A 22,783-nucleotide genomic window follows, 5' to 3' on the forward strand; every position below is an offset into this window, starting at 1 on the left:
GGAGGCGGTGCCAGACCATATAGGAGGCAGAGCTAGCCGCGGTTGGCCCGCGGGGTTGAGAAGGGGCACGGCAGTGTGGGCCGGAGCACAGCGGTTGCTCGTCGGGGCGTAGGAAAGCAAAGGGATCATGACATGGGGCTAGTAAGTCACGGTGGTGCGGGCGTGGGAAGGAGATAACTATGGGAGCTATTACAGCAAGGGGAGCAGAGAAATAGTGCAAGGCGGCTGCAAATATTAACACGGTAACGGACAGTTAATACGGTGGGTCCAACTCCTACATAGGTACATAAATATACGGGAAGTTTCCTTCAGAGATACAACAGTGATACAAAACTCAACACAAAGCATTTAAAGCCAGCAATCCGAATCTAGATGCATAGGAATGGCGGTGATGTCGGGGGATGGAGCACCTAGGTGCTCCTGTGTATTTTCCCATAGTTATCATCTTTGTTTATACACATGCAAAACATGCCATCTCTCTGCTTGTTTCAGGGTGAGATGCCTGATGGCATGCACAAGTCTGCTGAAGGCTGTGAGACAAACCTAACATATATTACATCAAAGAAGGCAAAACATCTTAAAGAAAGCGAGACAACCCCAAAGTCTTGTCTTGATGTGGTGTTCAAGTTACTTGAGACTAGCAGTCAGACAAGCTCACAGAATTCGCTATCTGAATCAGTTCGACTTCTTCAATCCAAGTTCTAGCAGAAAGGCATTCTGCAACTCAACTTTGACTTGAAGTCTTATCTCTAAGAAAGATTGCGGAGAACACCAATGAGAACCTTATTGCTAAACAGCTACACCTGGAATCTATGATAGACATGCTAGGACGGTCTCACAGCCTTGCTCCGCAGCTTGTGAAGCAGTTCCCATGCAAGGCTAACCTTTCTTGAACTGTCTTGGAAGTGGTCTTGGTTCAGTATTATTCTGTTATGCTGTGATGGCGCCCAGTTTTTGTAATCTGCTCCTTCGTTGCGCTTTATGATCATTGGTGGCGACCTTCGATGCCCAGTGGATGTAATATACCATAAATCCTTTATTGTATAGTGTAGGTTTATTCTAAGTTACTATGTCGTAATTTATTTATTGTATAGAGTAGGTTTGTTCTTAATTCCTACTAGTTACTGCCATCATTCGCTATCTGAAAATAAATGGAGAAAATCTGATGTAGTCGACCGGGCCGAAACATTCGCCTCTAACTTGCCTGCTTTTTAGCGGGCCACAATTGGGTCGGCCTGCAACTTTCTTGGGCCTGAAGGCCATTGGGGCCTTCACACTTTGCGCTAGGCCCACAACTTACACGGGCTTATATTCGGCCCACAGTTTAGTTGGGCCTTTAGTGGACCCAAAGCTTAGTTGGGCCCATGTAGCTTGGGCCATCAACAGGCTGAATATTGTGCTGGCCTGTTACAGTCTAGAAGTAACCATGGGCCTTTAGCAAGCCGAAATGCATGTTGAGCCTCAATTTTCACTAGTCGTCGACGGGCCTTCAGTAGGCTAAAATGTAGACCGGGCCTTTTTTGGCCCAGTTATATGATGGGCCATTACCAGGCCGAAACATATCTCGGGCCTTAGTTGGCCCACTAATATGACGGGCCTTTAACAGGCCAAAAGCTTTGTAGAGGCATCAACATGTCGAATTACACGACAGGCCTTTAACAGGCCCAAATCATGTTGGGCTGAATTGTTGCCACCTTTATCACGGGCCGTTAGAGGGCCGTATGTCGCGTCGGACTATATATGGCCCATGGATAACACATGCCATTCTCAGGCCGAAAGGAACACCGGGCTGAAATGGGCCCATGTCTACATCGGGCCTCTAACATGCCATAATGTCGCTGGGCCGTAATTGGGCCCAAATATTCGGTGAACAATTAACATGCTAGATCTGGCTGCAGGCCGTAAATGAGCCATGTTTAAACAAGTCGTTATTGGGCTGGCACACTAGTACCTGAGTAAATCCTACGAGCCTTTGACTGGGCCGACCTTTTTAACCTATATGGGCCTTTGTTGGGCCGTGCCACGTGTCGACGTATCATAGGCGCCTTCGGTCCAATGAGTGGATGACATCTATCCCAACGGTGAGCCGACACGTGGTTCCTCCGGCCAATGAGAAATTTAAACGTGGAAAATCCCCACTGGTCGTGGCTGTTAGTGGGTTATCGGATCCAAAACCGGTCCCAATAGCTTAACGAATGACCCCATATGGTGGATGCCACATCTCGGTCACCCTTGATGAAAGCACTTCCATGACGCGTGATTTATCGTCATGGAAGTGGACACTTTCGTGATGATAATTTTGGTAATCATGGAACACTTCTACGACAGCACAGGTATGACTATCTTGATTCTGTCATAAAATCGTCATGGATGTACATGCATGACAAAAAACGTGACCAACTGTGACAAACACGTACCATCACGAAAGTGTATTTTTTTGTAGTGATTGTTCTCCTCCATCTTGCAGCTATAGAACTTGTTGGAGACTTCATATCTCTCAACTCGGGCATTTGCTTGAAATATTAACTTCAACTCTTGGAACATCTCATATGCTCCATGACGTTCAAAATGTCTTTGAAGTTCCGATTCTAAGCCGTAAAGCATGGCACACTGAATTATCGAGTAGCCATCAGATCGAGCTTGCCAGATGTTCAAAACATCAGCATGTGCTCCTGCAGCAGGCCTTTCACCTATCGGTGCATCGAGGACATAATTCTTTTGTGCAGCAATGAGGATGATCCTCAAGTTACGGACCTAGTCCGTGTAGTTGCTACCATCATCTTTCAACTTATCTTTCTCCAGGAACGCATTAAAATTCAGGGGAACGGTAGGATAGGCCATTGATCTACAACATAGATATGCAAATACTATCAGGACTATGTTCATGATAAATTAAGTTCAATTAATCAAATTACTTAAGAACTCCCACTTAGATAGACATCCCTCAAGTCATCTAAATGATACGTGATCCAAATCAACTAAACCATGTCCGATCATCACGTGAGGTGGAGTAGTCATCAATGGTGAATATCTCTATGTTGATCATATCTACTATATGATTCACGTTCGACCTTTCGGTCTCCAGTGTTCCGAGGCCATGTCTGTACATGCTAGGCTCGTCAAGTTTAACCCGAGTATTCTCCATGTGCAAAACTGTCTTACACCCGTTGTATGTGAACGTAGAGCCTATCCCACCCGATCATCACGTGGTGTCTCAGCACAAAGAACTGTTGCAATGATGCATACTCAGGGAGAACACTTATACCTTGAAATTTAGTTAAGGGGTCATCTTATAATGCTACCGCCGTACTAAGAAAAATAAGATGCATAAAGATAAACATCACATGCAATCAAAATATGTGACATGATATGGCCATCATCATCTTGTGCTTTTGATCTCCATCTCCAAAGCATCATCATGATCTCCATTGTCACCGGCACGACACCTTGATCTCCATAGTTGCGTCGTGGTCGTCTCGCCAACTATTGCTTCTACAACTATTGCTACCGCTTACTGATAAAGTAAAGCAATTACATGGCGTTTGCATTTCATCCAATAAAGAGACAACCATAAGGCTCCTGCTGGTTGTCGATAACTGTTACAAAACATGATCATCTCATACAATAACGTATATCACATCATGTCTTGACCATATCACATCACAAGCAAGCCCTGCAAAAACAAGTTAGACGTCCTCTACTTTGTTGTTGCAATTTTTACGTGGCTGCTACGGGCTTCTAGGAAGAACTGTTCTTACCTATGGCACAAAAACCACAACGATGATTTATCAAGTTTGCTATTTTAAACCTTCAACAAGGACTAACCGCAGTCAAATCCGATTCAACTAAATTAGGAGAAACAGACACACGCTAGGCACCTTTATGCAAAACTAGTTGCATGTCTGTCGGTGGAACCGGTCACATGAACGTGGTCATGTAAAGTTGGTCCAGGTCGCTTCATCCAACAATACCGCCGAATCAAAATAAGACATTGGTGGTAAGCGATATGACGATCACGACCCATAACTCTTTGTGTTCTACTCATGCATGTCATCTACGCATAGACCTGGCTCGGATGCCACTGTTATGAAACATAGTATGCAATTTCAAAAAAATTCCTATGCTCACGCAAGATCTATCTAGGAGATGCATAGCAACGATATGGGGAGACTTTGTCTATGTACCCTCGTAGATCGAAAGCAGAAGCGTTTGACAACGCGGTTGATGTAATTGAACTTCTTCTAGCCCCAACCGACCAAGTACCGAATGCACGACACCTCTGAGTTCTGCACACGTTCAGCTTGATGACGTCTCTCGCCCTCTTGATCCAACAAGGTGTCGAGGAAGTATACGAGTTTCATCAGCACGGCGGTGTGGTGATGGTGATATGATCCGCGCAGGGCTTCACCTAAACACCACGAGAATATGACCGGGGGGTGTAAACTGTGGAGGGGGGCGTTGCACACGGCTAACAATTGATGTTGTATCTTTTAGGCGCCCCCTCCCCACATATATATAGGTTGGTGGGGAGGAGAGGAAGCCAGGGGCGCCCCAAGTAGGCCAAATCCTACTTGGGGTCCTCCCAATTCGGCCTCCCCCTTCCTTATTTTATTAGAGAAGAAAGGAAGGGGGACGAAGAGAAGGAAGGGGGGTTGAACCCCCTCTACTCCTTCTCCTATTCGGCCACCTGCCTTAGGGGGGCGCGCCACCCCTTGCGGGCTAGTGTGCTCCCATCTTATGGCCCATATCTTCTCCCCGGGGGTTCCGGAAACCCCTCCAGTACTCCGATATGTACCTGGTACCCTCCGGAACACTTCCGGTGTCCGAATACTATCATCCTATATATCAGTCTTTACCTCTCGACTGTTTCAAGACTCCTCGTCTTGTCCGTGATCTCATCCGGGACTCCGAACAACATTCGATCACCAAATCACATAACTCATATAATACAATATCGTCATCGAACGTTAAGCATGTGGACCCTACGGGTTTGAGAACTATGTAGACATGACCGAGACACCTCTTCGGTCAATAACCAATAGCGGAACCTGGATGCTCATATTAGCTTCCAGATATTCTACGAAGATCTTTATCGGTTGAACCGTTATGACAACATACGTTATTCCCTTTGTCATCGGTATGTTACTTGCCCGAGATTCGATCATCGGTATCTTCATACCTCGTTACAGGCAAGTCTCTTTACTCATTCTGTAATACATCATCCTGCAACTAACTTATTAGTCACTTTGCTTGCAAGAATTCTTATGATGTGTATTACCGAGAGAGCCCAGAGATACCTCTCCGGTACTCAAAGTGACAAATCCTAATCTCGATATATGCCAACCCAACAAACACCTTCGGAGATACCTGTAGAGCATCTTTATAATCACCCAGTTATGTTGTGACGTTTGATAGCACACAAGGCATTCCTCCGGTATCCGGGAGTTGCATAATCTCATAGTCGAAGGAATATGTATTTGACATGAAGAAAACAATAGCAACAAAAATGAGCGATCATAATGCTAAGCTAACGAATGGGTCTTGTCCATCACATCATTCTCCTAATGATGTGACCCCGTTCATCAAATGACAACACATGTCTATGGTTAGGAAACTTAATCATCTTTGATTAACGAGCTAATCTAGTAGAGGCTTACTAGGGACATGGTGTTTTGTCTATGTATTCACACATGTATCAAGTTTCCGGTTAATACAATTCTAGCATGAATAATAAACATTTATCATGAAATAAGGAAATATAAAATAACAACTTTATTATTGCCCCTAGGGCATATTTCCTTCAGGAATCTCGCCAACTCCTCCAATGTAGTCCAACTGTCGACTTAGTCTGTTGCTGGTGCCGGCAACAGGAATGGCCAGGGATCCACCGCTTTTGGCTCCGGCGTGACATTGGTGGGCATCATACCTACAATACATTCCCACCTCGCCTTGTGGCACGGGTCGTTCGAATTTCCCTTCCTGCTTTGCCCAGTTGACGAACGTCACCAGTGGAGCAGTTGGGTGTGGTATCCTTCACTTCTCTGCCATGGTGCCCTCGAAATAGATCCGCCAGGCCAGATTCAGAAGCCCCTGATCCGCCTGGTCTTTGCATATCTGGGCATATCCCCCCCCCCCATGTCTGGATCTCAAATCCAGATCCTCTTCCGTGTCTTGCTCGGCTTCCTTCCATTCCCACACGCACTGCAACCATGAGAGCTTGTCGTCGCAGATCCTCATCGGTCGCTCCCTCCATCGCCGCACTCTCGTCTCCTCCAGTATCGCCGGTTGCACAGATCTGATTGGTCGTAGCATCTCCGAGAATGTTTGATAAACGAACAAGAGCGGCATCTGAGGTACCTCCACATCTCGTGGTGGGTGTGGAGGAGGAGGCGAGCACGTGGGTTTGGTCCGACGAGGCATGGGGCGACTAGTTAGCGCGACCCTGGGTGGTGCGGTGGCGGTAGGCAGCAGATGGGGTGGGCGAGTCGTAGGAGAGGGCATGGGCGGGCGGATGGGGTGGGCGCCTCTTTCGGTCCCTGAAATTTAATTTCTCTTCCTCTTTATTTTTATGTTAGTCGTTTTAGCTATTTGCATAGATGTTTCTACTATATATGCCTAGTGCGTGATCACGTGATTAGATATCAGTAAGATATTAACACCGTCAATGATATGATCATAGTTTATCTCTGAATTATATTACTAATAAATTTTCTGCTAATATACTCAACAATAACTACCCAATCATTTTTATAACAACATTAAGTGAGAAAGTAGCAACAACTAATTTTCTTAACCAAAGCGATAAATAGTACTCCCTCCGTCTAGGTGAGTAAGTCATCTTAGGCTGTGCACCTTGACCAATGAGAAGGGAAAAACAAGAGACGTTAATGTTTATTTGCTAATTAATAGTATTGCATGCAATGAACTAACCACTGCATGACGTGTTTGATAGTTTCAAGTCATTAAAAGCATGCCCACCTCTTATCTCTTATTGGTTGATATGTCAAGAAACAAGAAACGAGGTAGAAGTTAATGCACCGCGCCTAAGTGTTTTGGGATTATTTGGTTTTCGTAAGATAACTTACACACCTAGACGGAGGGAGTACTGGTACTGATTGAGAATAAAGTCAACCCAATATTTTTTTCGAAAAACCATTTTGGTTTCGGTGCATTTCAATTCAAACATGAAGATGGAGTAATAAACCTCGCCAGCGTTGGTTGGGGTTGCGCGAGTATCACACAAGGCGACGTGTGAGCTGGTGCAATTTATGTTTCAGGCGTATCCCGCCGGCCCGTATCCTCTCCTTCATTGATGCGTACGTGCAGATGTTCAGACTACGGGCAAGCTGGTAATGCGACGCAACGTCTGGATATGGCGTGAATGAACCTGGCCTGCGCGGGGTGGAGCGATAATTCAAAATCCGCCGTACTGCCGCGCGCTCCCAGCCCCGGTACGAGCGGGTTGGTTGGTTCGGCTTCGGCTGGCCAGTAGTACTCGAGTACCGCTCCGAAATCTAATTTCAGCCATAACAATCGGCAATCCGCATTAACTGCATGCGCCTCTGCTGCCCCGGATCAGATGGACACGCGCGTTCGTCCTAGCGTTAATCCCGTGCCGCCCCCTCTGCTGTGCGCACGCCCATTTGAAATCCCCACCAACACCTCCTTCCTTCCGCCAGAGTTCTCGGAGCAGAGCAGCGCAGAGCGGGGCAGGGGTTTCGCAGCGCACCACCGTCCAGGTGTCGTCGTCTAGGAGGAGGGAGGGGAGGGGCGGGCGGCCTGGATCGACGAGATGCACGCGTGCTTCCATGGCGGCGGCGGCGGCGGCAGCGGCAGGACCAAGACCATCAGCATCATCAGGGACCTCACCAAGAACGTACGCCGGCAGCCCAGCGCCATCCGTCAGATTCCGTTCCATCCTTCCCGTGTACGGTATGTACGCGCGCGCGCGGATGCATCGGCGGCCTGACGTGTCTGTGTGTGCGTGTGTGCAGATGAAGTCCATGTCGCTCAAGATGAAGGCGGGCGGCGGCGGGGGCAACGCGCGGGCGAGGCGACGGCGGCGGAAAGGGGCGGAGGGGGAGGAGGACCTGGAGCCGCAGGACAAGGACGTCGCGGCGGCGTCCGCGTCCGCCAAGATCGCGCCGGAGGAGCGAGAGGGGAAGACGCGTGCGCCATGCGACCGGTGCCGCTCCGGCCTCGAAGACGTCCCCGAGGAGGGGGGAGAGGAGGAGGCGGCGGCGGCGGCGGACCATACGACCGGGGAGGAGCAGAGCGACGGCGAGTGGGTGGCGGAGCCGGAGCCCGGGGTGCTGATGACGCTGGTGTCGCGCCCCGACGGCACCAACCACCTCCGCAAGCTGAGGTTCCGGGAGGAGCTGTTCGACGGGCCCCGGGCGGCGCAGCGCTGGTGGGCGGACAACTACGACAGCATCGTCGAGCTCTACAGCATCGTGCAATCCACCGGATGGTCGCACGAGGAGGAGGACGCTGAGGACGGCATCGACGACGACGAGCCCGCGACGCCATGCCAGTCCGAGGACGACCACCACCAGCCGCGGCGGTGGCCGCGTCTGGGGTGCGATTCGGCTTCCACCTCGGCCGGCCCGTCCAGCGGAAGCGGAAGCGGCAGCGGCAGCGGCGGTGGGTCGGCCAGCACCGTGGGCTCGCCCATACTGGGCCTCGTCGTCGCCACGCCTCCTAACAACAGTGGCAGCAGGGGTGAGAGAGGCCCAGGCCAAGCACAATCACACAAACACAAGTGTCGTTCCTTGCACATAAATTAGACAGGAATGATTATTATTTTTAGGGTTTTCTCCGGTCTGTCGTGTCCATCATCTTACAGAAGCAGGCTTGGGCACGGGTTTAACAACTTTTGTTTATACTGATTCACTGGTTTTCTACGGTAGCTCGGTGGACATGTCGTCCTGCTTGTGCATGTGCCATGCCTTCCCCCTGAAGACGTCATTTTCATTTGTATTCGATACTTTCTGCAAGGCTGTAAACAACGGCCAGGCATTTTCCTGCAAGGGCTGGCTTGAGCAGTTGGAGCAGTAAAGATCGGCTATGGCCTATTGATGGAACGTTTTTGTATAATGACAAAAATGTTTAATTCTGGGAGGATGTCTTATTTGGGCACTGGTGCCTGGCTACACAGTTCTGGGAGCTACTCCCTCCGTTCCTAAATATAAGTCTTTGTAGAGATTTTACTATGGACTAGATACAGAGCGAAATGAATGAATCTACGCACTAAAATGCATCTATATACATCCGTATTTGGTTCATAGTGGGATCTCTACAAAGACTTACATTTAGGAACGAAGGGAGTATATACTACTGTTGTTAATGAACAGAATTGCTCCATTGCTCAGGCCTGAGATGGTGTGCATTCAAAGCTTCAGTTTCGTAGAACTGTTGATGATCGCCTCATGGATCAGTTGTTTCACCTTTGTGAGATTGCTCTAGTGTCTCTCTGTCTGACGAGAAAGACGGTTATGCATGGATGCATCACCCATCTACTCCCTCCGTTCCTAAATATTTGTCTTTCTAGCCATCTCAAATGGACTACAATATATGGATGTATGTAGACATGTTTTAGAGTGTAGATTCATTCATTTTGCTCCGTATATAGTCATTTATTGAAATCTCTAGAAAGACAATTATTTAGGAATGGAGGGAGTAGTTTGCAATCAGTGAAATCCTTTTATGCCATTGTGAGTAATCGAGGATTATTCCTGCTAGTAATACCCATTCTGCTTGGAATAGTACTATTCCTAAAGTGTACATGTGTTCCTTAGGTTTTTAAACTAACAACAAAATACTGACTAGAGATAACCTTGCTAAACGCCGAACTGTGGACGGTTCATCAAGTCATCATGTGTTATTTTGTGCTGAAAATGAAAGTGTCGCCACTTATTCTTTGCTTGGGTGTTTGCTAAAAAAAAACATTTGGAAGCTCGTCTCTGACGTACTTTCGCTTGACATGGGTATTTATTTTGCACCTGTTGCTCGCTGGAAAACAAAATGCCTGCAATGTTGATCTCTGCTGCTTTATCATGGACTCTTTCAAACTATCGCAATGCTATCAGTTTCCAGGGCAATAGATGAAACATGAAAAAGCTTGTTGGATGTATGGGACAGATTACTCTCAACCATGCATTGCTGGAAAAGATTGTGCAAACCTACTCAGCTGGAGAAATTGGAGGATCACACACACCAGGCATATGGAACACAGACGCGAAGAACTGTTGCGTCTTGCCTGCAGCTGAAACCCTTTGCAGGAGCCCTTTTTTTTCTTGAAGGGAAAGCCTCTCGGTATTTTATTTCACAGTCAAAAGAGTTACATCATTTATTACATAGGGAAGAATGAAATTGGGTGGATCTCCATCCCAATCAAAAGCAGACTGAGTATCTCCATCCCATCCCAGTCGGGAGCCTTGATTGTACTTGAGGATTTGTTCTTGCCGTGTTTGCGGAAAGTCGGCAAAGTCTTCTGGATAGTATATTAGGCAAGAGATTAACTTGATGGTCTAAATCAACTATGCTCCTGATAATGTGGAAGGTTTACTGCCTCAAGCAAGAGCTGCTGCAAAGCAAAGAGCAATGGCAGCCCCCGAATTCTCCATCCTCCTCGTAAGATGCTCATCCTAAAGTGCTCCATCAGCGCAACACAACCTTGGCTCGCTTGTCACCCTCTGGTTTGACAAGGCCATCGTTTGATACACCACCTACAGCATGTGAATGCCAGTTGAAGCACACTTTGGGTGGCTCCTTCAGCACACTCTGAGCTTTGGAATCCCAGATTCATCTGTGCCTCCTACGATAGACACCAGAGACTGTGCTTACCAGGGCAGTCGGTTCGACACCTTCACCAACTCAGCCAATACCAACCTGCCCAATCTAGTGCTTAACCATGCTCCATGGGATAAAAGCTCTGCAGCTGGCTCATGTCGACAGACAACACCGGTGGCAGGTTTCTCCTCAATGTGCAAGATTATGACAGAAACCCTGTGTTTTACGCTGTGGCTGCACTCTAGAAACCAATACAGCTCGTCTTGGTCTAGTGACACCGTCAGGAACAGCTCACAGTTGGCAGCACTCCACCTTGACAGATCAACAATCAATATCGCATTTTTGGAGATGATCTGCATGGCGGACCACCACACTTGACGCTGATGGGAATGGAATACTCCGGCAATGCATCTACGAAAGATGGCAGCAGCAAGCATCCAGTGGAACATTCCTGCAACCTCATCCCAAGGAACATCTGCAACATCCTTGTAACAGGAGATGCAAGCAGAGTATGCACGCTGAACATGTACCACAGCAGTTCGACACAAAATTAAAGCACAGGTACTGCAGATTTGACTGGACCAGGAACCAGAGGTGGGTTGCCATTTGTCAGTTCCCAACATGTGTATGCATCATTGAACAGCAGAAGTACAGAGGGTGCCTAGCAGACGTCCAACACAGAGTCGTGACTTTGATGAACAGCATTCAACATCCAACCAGTTTGATCTACTTTCAGTGATAGCTGTGGACTGGACTCTTGCTGCCTATGAGCACAACTACCCTATCAATCAGGATAATTGCATGAAATGTGCATGATGAATTGTTTCTGCACTGTGATGGTGTTTCACCAAGTTTATTGCTGGAAGAATCTGCTGCTGTCTAACGGAAAGGCGAAAAGCAAGCACCATGTGCAGAACACTGTATCTAAACGTGCCAAAGAACAACAGCTCCCGATCTGAGCTTACCAATGACACAACAAGTACAAGAAAGACTGAGACATATTGGGTCCTTGGGACCTCTTTGCTCCTTGGACACTCTATCCTTGTAAACCTTCCCCTCACTTCATCCTTTTTGGAGCTCGTATATTGCGGGTAAAATGTTGAACAAGAAATAACTGATGAGGAATTGAGGATAGAGCAATACTAACTGACTGGGCCAACGACCGCTACTGGGCTGGATGTACCAATCTTCCGGTGGTGGAACACAAGGCAGCTTCCCTTGACATGTAAGCGCATTGACTATGGCAAGCGATCAAACTCAGGAACGCCAGCTACTGTGATGACAGGATAGTAGGAGCCAGCGACGCGACGCACCCTAAAATGCATAGTATGACCCATATGCTTGATGGAGAAGATGAGATCCATGTGCCTCGTGATCCTGCACCTGCGCCCAATCAGTTCTATTCAGTAATACAGAAAATCACCGTAAATAACATGCAGTCTCGAAAGAGATGGCTAAAGCTAATATACATCTGCTCCCTCCGTTCCTAAATATAAGGCTTTATAGAGGTCCCAATGCGGATTACATACAGAGCAAATGAGTGAATCTACACTCTAAAATATGTCTATATACATCCGTATGTAGCTCGTATTGAAATCTCTAAAAGGTCTTATATTTAGAAACGGAGGGAGTATGTCCTATGGCATGCACTTCAACAAGAATCCGCAGTTCTCATGTAACACCATGCTCCAATAAGTGACACACTGTTGTGCCACATCACCCCTATCTGATATCTCTATGTTGAGCAATAATATGCCTCGAATTGTCAAATTCTAACTGCTTGGATGTTAATTGAGATCTGTCTTCACATGCCTTGGGCCTTTTATATGCTATATAATTTAAAACTACGACGGAAAAAAAATCAGCATTGCTCTGTCATACATTGACTGCTGTTTCTCACTGAACATTTTTTTAGGTGGATTCTCACTGAGCACTGGAACCGGTTATCGTGGCATCTATTAAAGATTTTGTTGCTTTGGAAAAGCCTAGTTCAGCAACATCTGCATATAAAAGTTGTAACAGATAGCATTGCATTCGCAGGTTCTACCCAAATAGACTCCCAATTCGCAAGCTGCAGTCGACGACTGTTTTGTATAACAAATATGCTACTACCACACTATTTCAGCGCACGCGCAGTCCACAGTTAAAGCACTCGCTCAGCTGCGTGAGCATCCGCTTACCTGAATGGCTCAGAAACGGCCAGGCCGGACCCAGAAGAGCTCCCGCATGATGACCACGATGATCACGATGTTGGGCACGGTCGTCAGCACCACCCCCGCCATGGACACCGGCGGTCGCGTCCTCATGGGCCCCCTCCGAGCCCGCCGCCGCTGCGCGTACCCCCGGAGCTCGGCCTCGCTCCACCGCTCCGGTGCCGTCTCGATGCCGGCGGAGGGCACGAGCGGCGGCGGGAGCTGAAAGGGGCACCGGGAGCGCCAGGACGAAGGCGGCAGGCCAAGGCGGGCCGCGCGGGGCAGGAAGACGGAGGTGAGTGCCCACCGCAGGAGCGACGCGCCGGGGCAGAGGAAGGGCGGGTAGGAGGAGCCCCGAGGTGGGCACGGGACGCGGGACGCGAGGAAGAGCTGCGAGTGGAGCGACGGCGAGTGGGAGGGGTGGGTCAGGATGTGCGTTAGGGCCTCGGTCCGTTCCGCCCATGTGGGAGTGGGAGTGGAACTGAGAGCGGTAGTCGCTGCTCGGCCTTGGGATTTAGCGTCGGCCATGGCGACGGCGGAGGAGGCGAACTGGCGAAGCCGGAGTGGACGGCGTCGGTTGCCCGGCGAGAGGATAAAGAAGAGCCGTTCCGGCGAACACGTAAATGCGGAATACGCCTTCTTCTCTTGTTCTCCCCGGTGTCTCGGCGCAGCCAGAGTATCCACGAAGATATGGCTGAATTCGTAGTTAGTTTTGTCTTTGTTTCGGAGTTCGATTCGAATTTCTGTTTGAGATTTTTGACGTGATCTGTATATGTTGAATCCATGCCACAGTTTTTCCCAAATGAAAGTGTCATAGGCCTAAGCTTTTCGATGACAATTCTAGTCACGCATGGATGTTAAATTTCAGCGACATACGGCAAGTTTCTGTCAAAAACAAACCGAAGCACGAAGTTGTCATGCTTGCAACCTAAAGCTGCCATCCTCACGTAACTAAACTTGCTATAAAAACATTCAATTTGTCATGTGCTCGTACATGACATGTGACAATTATTAGGGTCCTTGTTTTTTCCAGAAAAATTAGCGGACCCTACACATTGATCGGACGATAATCCTATAAGATCGACTGCGCGGGCAGCCGTTCGATGGAGTCATTTGATCCCTCCATGTGAGCCATCGAGTCTTCGCAACAAGCCTTGTGTTACGCTCAACACTTTACAACACGAGCCTCGTTGCAATTATCTTTACAGCTTTTTCGCGCCGGGGGGAAGGGGGGGGGTGTCTGCGCAGCAGCCGCCCGGTCCCCTCTTGTGAGCCGTTGTTTATTTTCTATGCGACAGCTGTCCGATCTCTCCCATGAGCGAATGAGCTTTCGCAAGTTGCAACAAGCCTTGCGCTACATCCTGTTTGTGTTGCGCCCCCGCATCTTGCAGCAAGGGATATGTAGCAGATGACTCAGAGCACATGGCATACAGACAACGCGCAAGACGTTCCACGCCCGATTGGCTGGCTGAATAGTAGTATTTCGCATAAAAATTTCACAATTTCTAAAGACAAAGTCACTCTAAACACAGACGAACATAAAATGCACTCAAATCATGTAAGCCTCTTTCGCTCTCACTCGGTAGTGGAGCTAGCAAAATGTTAAGTTTGGGCACACAATTAATTATCTATGTTTGGATTCTTTTGATCTATGCTTCTCTTCATCGGCTGCGGTTGCTGTTCTGGTGCGCTGGTCCTCTGAGGTCTTAGCACGATGACTTTTCAATTTCTATTACAATAAGGTTTGCCTGGTTTCGGTGATGGAGGGGTGATGACGGCGGCGCGCCTTCGGCTCGCTGCAGTGTTGTAGTCGTCGCTAGGTGGTCTATGGACCTGGATGTAATTCTTACTTCTGGTATTCGTTGTACTACCTTGCCAGCTGATGAATAGATCGAAAGTTTTCTCCGTAAAAAAAGTTTTTCATTTTGTCCATAAAAAACCACAAGTACGATGCTCCAAAAAAAGAAAAAGAAAACAAGTACGAGTGTGGTATATTTGGATAAAAAATATGTACAATGCGCACGCTAATGTTTTGTGGACTATAGATACACAAAATCATGACATATAGTGACAAATAACTTGGTAGACACTAGCCAAGCTAGCAAAGTTTCAACTTTTGTTCATGTTCATCACTGATTTGTGATGATTCTACTTGTGAATTTTTAGTATCAACTTCCCACCAACAAAAAGAAAAAAATACATTTCCAATGAAAATTGTCCACAATTTTGAATTAAACAAATCTTTACCTAATATTAAGGGAAATGATTCCCTTCGCCCGGCTGATCCAGCACGGGGTGTCGGCCGACGCGCGCCTTGTGTGACCTTAGGCACATCTCCATCATTTTTCTCTATTGCAAAACAAAATCCACAACGGGGCCTTGGTTGCAAAAAGTTCATACAACACGGCCTTTATCGCAAAATGATTCTGCAACATGACCTATGTTACAATGATGGGCAATAGAGAAAAAGAAACAAAAAGCTTCAGAAAAGATTTGCAAGAAGGCTCTTGTTGCAGAAGCCCGAGCCAACAAGGCTCTTGTTGCAGAGATTGGAATGGAAAAAGGCTTTTTGCAACAAGTTTGCTGCCGAAGAGATATATGCGCAAGAACTTACTTGCTGCAATTCAGTTGGCTCACGTGGGGGACATCAAATGGCTCTCTTTGTCTCAATCAGAAGATAGGGGAGGCGGTTGATCTTTTTCACTCCTTCAACCTGCCAGCACCTAGGACGGCCCTAATATTAAAAGGAGGATTGTTCCTGCCCATTCATCATTGTAATTGCTCCCGAATTGTCAACATTTACCACCAATGCCACCGGTAATGGAAAAAGTGGCTCATTTTTTTCTCAACGCCAAGTAAATCCCATCAGATACCGTAGAGACGCGTCGTCCCTTTCCCCCATCGACTCCCCGGTGTTGGCAACACCTCCCATCCCCTTCCATCCTCTCCCCCTTCTCTACCCAGCGGACGTCTAGATGAGGGGGAGTTAATGTCTCCATCCTTCCCTTTCACCAACGTCGAGCTCCTCTACATAGAAGACGATGCCGTATCGCTGTGCACGCCCCTGATCTGGACGACGGAGTTGCAACCCACACCTCCCCCCCTCCCCCCCTAACACATTCTCCCTAGGCCGCCGGATCCGACCGAGATCCGTGTCAAACATGCTTCAACCACCGTCTATACATGTCCACCTCCCTGAATAAGATGCAACACATGTTGTAAACTATGTATGGACAACTTCTAGATCAGTATGCGCACGTGCGACTAATCAATGATTTTGTGGAGCATATGTATATACATGTTGAAAACCATTGGTGATGTCGTATTATTTTATGTTTGACTTATGTACTTCTACGTTTGAACTATTTTTTTCTGCATGGTTGTGTGCTATTTTCATCATTGTATTCTATTTGTATTTTTTTAACATAGTACAAACTCAAGTGCTATACGCGCATATACTCACCTCTATAAACACATACACGCACAACCTTTGAGAGACAGAGCCAGCGTATCATCTCTATGATCTACTCCTATCTAGGGATGAAAATGGAATGCGAAACTTTCCGCTTTTTCGGGGCAAAATGGAAATGAAGAGAAAATATGAAAATAGAAATGGAAATTTGCAAAATGAAAATGGAAATGGAAATTTTTATGCGAAAACAAAAGCAAAAATGAAATGATGTTTTCCGGTGGAAATGGAACTTTCCGTTTTCGTGAATATGGAATTTTCGTTTTGAGTTAGACCCATGGCTGTTTTGTTGCCCAACCATCAAACAACACACAATGACACAATGAGTAGAATGGATCATTTGAGGCTTAACTTCTACTATAACACATATATTCAGTTTGGCCCTATACGCAATTATCCAATACTACTACTCTCTTTGTTCGGAATTACTCATCCAAGAAATGAATGTATCTAGATGTATTTTAGTTGCAGATACATCCATTTTTATCCGTTTTTGTGACAAGTAATTCCGAACGGAGGGAGTACAATACTACGCTAAGTAGCTAACATTTATGATATTATTTTGTAGCCTTATTATCTATTCACTAAATTTATGTTTTTGTGTGTATTTCTCTATGATTCAAGGTGTTTCTAAGTTCCGGTCAATGCCTACTTTTGTTTTCATGCCTACTTTGTATTCGTTCTGTGTCCATTTTCAGTAGTATTTGTTTTCATATTTATTTTCGGGGTTTCTGTATTCATTTCTGCTTCCGCAAAAATATATAAAGACAAATGTGATAGCATCCAATTTTGTCCATTTTCGCTCCATTTTCATCCCTACTCCTATCATGCATGAAAATAGGTAGAAATGAGATTCCCGAGCGGACAAATGGAGCCAGACTTGTCCACGAAGCCCAATCCTCAGTAATCAGGCCCTTGAGCGCACATCCAAATACCCAAAAGAAGCCCACCACCCCGGAGGCCCGGACCAGGTCACACATCCCACAAGCCTCGAGCACGACTGCACGAGTTGCCCCCGTGCCACATCCTCCTTGAGCGCCGCCGCGCGTGCTCCTCCCTGCCCGGACCCCTCCCGCAACCCGCATCGCCTCCAGTGCCCGCCGCGATCTCTTCTTCGAACGCCACCGCTCGGCGTTCTTCTGTCGACGCCGCCGCCCGGATATTCCTCCAACTCCGCCGCACCCCCAGTGCCCCGCGGGACCTCCTCCTCGAACGCCGCCGCGCGACCTCCAACGACGCCGCCCCTCCTGCGACGCCCCAGGCTGCTGACACCATCGCGGGTTCTCCCTCGCGCCCATACTTCCCATCCCACTCGGTTTCCCGAACTCCACTCCACCATGGCCTCAGAAAGGTGCGTCTATACATTTGCTGTATATCATTCAAAGAAAAGGGATACCATGGGTGCATTCTGCCATCAAAATGGATAGTTCTCTCGTGGCCATTGTCATACTGAAGGAGTAAAGTAGGGGCATCATTTTGTGCCAGTTATCCCCGATGAAGAAATATTAAGATTTATAGTGGCCGAAGTAATCTTAATGATAAGAGTAGATGGCACATCATGGCGGTGCCTCTTTTTCTGTCAAATATAGCATGCTCTTGATTGATGTCTGAACCTTACCATGGACCAGATTATGCATTTTGAATAAGTGATGTGTGGCTAGCCCTAGCGATAGGTGGAATGAGGCCCAAGTTGGCTAAGCTCACTAGCTCATGGAGTTACCACGCCAATACGCCGCCATCCTACCGCTGCATTCAGGCCTGTATCGTGGATAACCATTTGCCAACCAAACAAACTAATAGAACTGGCTCCCTCCGATAAACCACTGCTGTGCCATGCCCGATTTCACGACCGCCAGTTGGTGGCACCGGCAGAACAACGGCAGCATCGACTGAGCAGTCCTGCAATGCATGTTCTGTTTTTTCTCTTTGCCATGTCGAAAATAGATTGTCAGCATGCTTGCCGCCGTGCCTCGTTCCCTTCATGCTTGCTGCCAACTTTGCCCTAGTCTGACTTTGCACGCTCGCTGCCACCACGCACCTCTGCGATCTCCGACTGGCGATTGTCACCTCCCCGCCAGCCCCTTGCATCATGATTTCTGGGTATCTATCGCTTATTAATGCATTTTGGTGCCAAAGAACCATCTATTACAGGTAGTGTAGCGATAATAAGATTAAAAGTGTATTTGGTGATAACTGGTGACTAGAAAGATGAAAATCAGTAGCAGGATTTGGGAGCTACCGTTGCTGATCCAGTAGCATTTGCTCTAATGCGCTCATCCACTGTTATTCATCTGAACCCTTTCTTGGAGTGAAATAATTTTGTCTCAAATTCTTGTGATTGTTTTGTGGATTTGATTGCTGTCTCCTCCTGAAGGCTCCTTATCATTGAAAATTTAAATGTATGCAGGAGTGGGTCTAAGAAGCAGGAGCTCAACTCTAAGAAAAAGCTAGAGAAGAAGCTCAGCTTCTATACAAGTAAGTGTAACCTTCCTGTTGAGGGCCACAATTTTTCTTCCATGTGTTCCTCCTGCTTGGTAGGGTTTTGTTGTATTGTTCTTGTGAACATGTACTTATTCTATATTATACATTGTTGTGTGTTGAGCCATGCAGTTTTAAAATACTCAAGGTGATGGTAATTGTCTGTAACCATATGACTTCTGTGCTATTCTTAAAGAGAACATTCTCATTGTTATAAAATCATTCTGGTAGGACCCATAGAAGATAATTTAAGCAATTAATAATTTGCTATATTTCTCTGTAAAAGAATCAAACACCTAGCAATGCTAACCCTGATTCCTGATCTATTGCTATCTATTGCTCATCTGCTTATGTGGGCAAGGTGGTCAGTGGATCCAAACAGGGAAAACTTACTTCTAGTTTCCTTGATATCTGTGAATCATATTCATCCATAAAATTAAAAAGACCCTCCTCGTTTATGTGCTTGTTGTCTTACCGTAAGTCTGGTAATGCAAAAGCATGCACATGTGTCGTGTTCGGTGATACTATACTTAAAACCAGATTTTATTACAGCAGTTGCAGTTGGGACCATGTATGTCTAAATGCAGGAATTCACGTTTTCGCACCAGTAGGGGTAACATAGCATTGCACTTTGCACCAGGTTATGATGGTTCACAGAAAACTGAACCTGATTCATTTTTCAATAAAACGCGAAGACTTTGCGTTTCTTTTCATTGAAAAGGGAAGGTAAAAGTTACATGCCTCCTAGGAGGTGGTTTATGGTTTGCGTTACAATGATTTTAATGAACCTGATTCATTGACATGGAAGTATGACAATTCGGAACCTCATGAGTCGAGGCAAAATGGTCAAATGTAAAGGACCACTCATGGGTGTCGTGTCGAGAATCCATGGCATGTTGACATGGTACCTGACAAATGGGCCCAAGTCAGGGAACCGGGTCATTTTTTATGAACTGTCAAAACCTGGTGCAAAGTGCAACATTATGTGACCCAACTGGTTGTGTATAGTGCTATATTTGGACATACATGGTGCAAATTACAACTACTATAATAAAAACTGGTCCAAAATGTAAGTTACTCATAATATAATCTGTTCTTTTGTACATATTGTTGTGTTTTCTTGTGTGTTCATTTTTCTAACTGTATAATAAAATGGAAAGGAGAATAGAGATTTTGTACTGTACACACTATTCATTATGAATTATGATTGATGATTAATTTTATTTCATGTATTTATTGCATTTTGCTTGTTCTATGCATCCACCTTGACTAATATTACAACATAATATGGCTTGTTTTGCTTGCCTCAACTTGCATTGTAACTCATTGGACTCTTTGCTTGTCATTCCAGAAGTGAAAGATGCGGTTACCTCCCTACAGGCCAAAAAGGCTATCAGTAAGGTACAAAGATGCTTCTAATTCTGCCCTCCATTAGTATATCATTCCTTTTGGTCGGATTTTGCAAATGTGCAATATTATAAATTTGTTTGTTCCTTTGATGGTTCACTTAAAACAAAAATAAAACAAACCTCTCATCCATGTCTGGCTCATAAGAACGTGAAACAGGGACCGCTCGTGGAACCAAGTTAAGTAAGAGTATTGAATCATAAATCGGTGTACCAGGTGGATATCATGTCAGGCTCACAAATTAAATTAAATCTAGAAGTTGATTAAACTCTAGATAGAAAACTCTTGCAGGGGGGAAATAGGCTCCACCTATGTCTTGGTAAGATAGGATATAATAAAGGATAGTAGCTCATATATGTGGAAACTGATAATAAATGACAATAGGCCCACTACCCAAGTATAACTAACTTTCATGCATGTTTGGCGAACAAAATAGTTTTGTGAATGCCGTGATTCAGCATGATCAAAGGTAACTTGTCTAAGCTATCACCCTAACCTTTTAAATTAGGTGTGGAAGTCCTCCGAACCAGGGTAATTGGATTCACTACCATGTGTACGCACAATTTCATCCCAAGAGACTTCTTGCATGCCCTCTTTGACAAGCTAATACTAAGAGTTACACGTGCCAGCCAGTGTGTGGAATGACAATTGAGCACATTTTGTATTGAGGGTCATTCAGATGTGGAATGTTAATTAGGCTAGTTTTCTCCAGTTTTGTCACTTGATCATCGAGGAAGAGGTCACTTAATTTCATGCTATTTTAGCATAAGCCACTAATAACTACATGGAGAGTGTGTCAGCAAGACAAACACTATCATGTGTGCCAGTCATGAAAACCAAGCCACGAGGCAGGCTATAAACATAGCGAAGCCACACGTTATGCCAAGCTGGGCCATTCGCAAAACAAAGAAAAGTTATCTACATCGATCTAGCTTGTCTAGGTACTAAGTTCTAAGTTGTAACGAATTGAGTAATCAAGGCTAGGCGGATAAGGATTACTCCTTGGTCGCAAATATGAAGGTCTTTTTTCCACAGTTTCTGCTGATGGTGTTCTGCTACAAAAAATAAATAAAAATAAGGCCACTACCTTAAATGGTTTGAGTCTCGACTACTAATCTGCCTCTGAAATTTCGTCATTGGTAAAAAATAATAATCTGATGCCATTGTGTCCTTAGCGTCATGAATATTGTGGCACCATTTGATGCATTTAGCTAGTTACAGGTTGCAAATTGCCTGTCTATCAAACAAATGTGTTTGTAGGTGTTAAAAGGATGCGTTTTGCCTTTCCAAATTAGCCTCACACTACTGGTTGTTTATTTGTTTGTCTTGTTTTTATTATTTTCAATATACCCAACACAGCTTGCCTCTAGCTGTCTACTGGCACTGTCTTGTTTTTGTTACTGTTGGCCAATGGGCACCCTATATGCTGCAACTGAACCGATACAAAGATATTCACATGCAGTTGTTATACTCAGTAGTTCATTTTGAGTTTCCTGTCTGTAGAAAAAGAAACAGAGGAGCCGTCAGAAGAAACTGAAACTGAAAGCATATGATTTGTCAGCACTTTCTGAGTTCCTTCCACAAACAGCTGGCTCGCAGCAGCAGACGGAAGTAAAGCTCAACCGCAAGTCAAAGCAGGCTTTAGTGTAATTCCTCACTTGAAATCTCCATCCCCCAATCTTGTTCTTTGTTTTCTTTTTCAACACAATTTCAGCACCTTTGTTTTTCAGGCAACGAGAGTCTGCTCAACTGAATGCTGTACTGAACAACCCTCAGTTCCAGCTAGACCCATTGGCTGCAATTCATCAGCATCTGGTATCAACACAACCGCCTTCTTCCGTGAAAGACGACGAGTCTGCAAAGAGCGGGAAGAAATCTAGGAAGGACAAGAAAAGGAAGAAGAAGAAGAAGAATGCTTTGTCGACCCCTCAGTCGATGGATATCTGATACTGCGAACTACTCCTATCTATCTAAAGTAATGAACGCAGCTACGTACTTTTCTTATCTTGGTTTGTAGTTGACCCTTGTCATGTGTGAACTTGGAAGTTGTAAAATTTTGCTACCAGTGCGAGTTTTCTATGTCTGGACTTCCAGCTTGCGTTTTTCTCGAAAAAGGCAACTTCTAGATTGCTTGCAAAATCACCCTGAAGGTTCGGATTTACTCCCTCTGTCCCAAAATATAAGAACGTTTTTGACACTATTTTTCTTTTAAAAAACGGAGGCAAAAGATTTGCCTCATATATTAAATAAGAAGGAGAGAGAGTTTGTTACAACACACACCCAAGTTATGGCATGACAATTATTCTCGCAATAAAAAAGACCCTAGTTTCTTTGCTCCAGCTTTGATCCAAAGGTTTCCCTCATCTTCAATGATGTTGAGCAAGATTTGTGGAGGTGCGCTCTTTTGCCTGAGCACTCTTGCGTTGCGCTCATTCCAGATGACCCA

General features: G+C 45.9%; 3 protein-coding genes across 3 annotated transcripts; 2 read left to right on the forward strand and 1 right to left on the reverse strand.

The window, feature by feature from the left end:
- The first annotated feature begins 7,576 nt into the window (after window positions 1-7,576).
- On the forward strand, window positions 7,577-9,115 carry LOC119367940 (putative protein Brevis radix-like 5). The gene is made up of 2 exons (XM_037633312.1): window positions 7,577-7,876; window positions 7,995-9,115. The coding sequence occupies exons 1-2, from the start codon at window positions 7,793-7,795 to the stop codon at window positions 8,784-8,786; spliced, it is 876 nt and encodes a 291-aa protein (XP_037489209.1). The 5' UTR covers window positions 7,577-7,792; the 3' UTR covers window positions 8,787-9,115.
- Window positions 9,116-11,833: 2,718 nt separating this feature from the next.
- On the reverse strand, window positions 11,834-13,618 carry LOC119364592. The gene is made up of 2 exons (XM_037630073.1): window positions 12,972-13,618; window positions 11,834-12,174 (listed from the first exon to the last, which is right to left on the reverse strand). Exon 1 carries the CDS (start codon window positions 13,509-13,511, stop codon window positions 12,981-12,983), a length of 531 nt encoding a protein of 176 aa, XP_037485970.1. The 5' UTR covers window positions 13,512-13,618; the 3' UTR covers window positions 11,834-12,174; window positions 12,972-12,980.
- Window positions 13,619-17,474: 3,856 nt separating this feature from the next.
- On the forward strand, window positions 17,475-22,441 carry LOC119364593. Its single transcript, XM_037630074.1, has 5 exons — window positions 17,475-17,803; window positions 18,860-18,927; window positions 20,282-20,331; window positions 21,841-21,983; window positions 22,068-22,441. The coding sequence occupies exons 1-5, from the start codon at window positions 17,790-17,792 to the stop codon at window positions 22,282-22,284; spliced, it is 492 nt and encodes a 163-aa protein (XP_037485971.1). The 5' UTR covers window positions 17,475-17,789; the 3' UTR covers window positions 22,285-22,441.
- The last annotated feature ends 342 nt before the right edge of the window (window positions 22,442-22,783 follow it).

This window comes from Triticum dicoccoides, chromosome 2B (genome assembly GCF_002162155.2).
Source record: "Triticum dicoccoides isolate Atlit2015 ecotype Zavitan chromosome 2B, WEW_v2.0, whole genome shotgun sequence".
NCBI lineage: Eukaryota > Viridiplantae > Streptophyta > Magnoliopsida > Poales > Poaceae > Triticum > Triticum dicoccoides.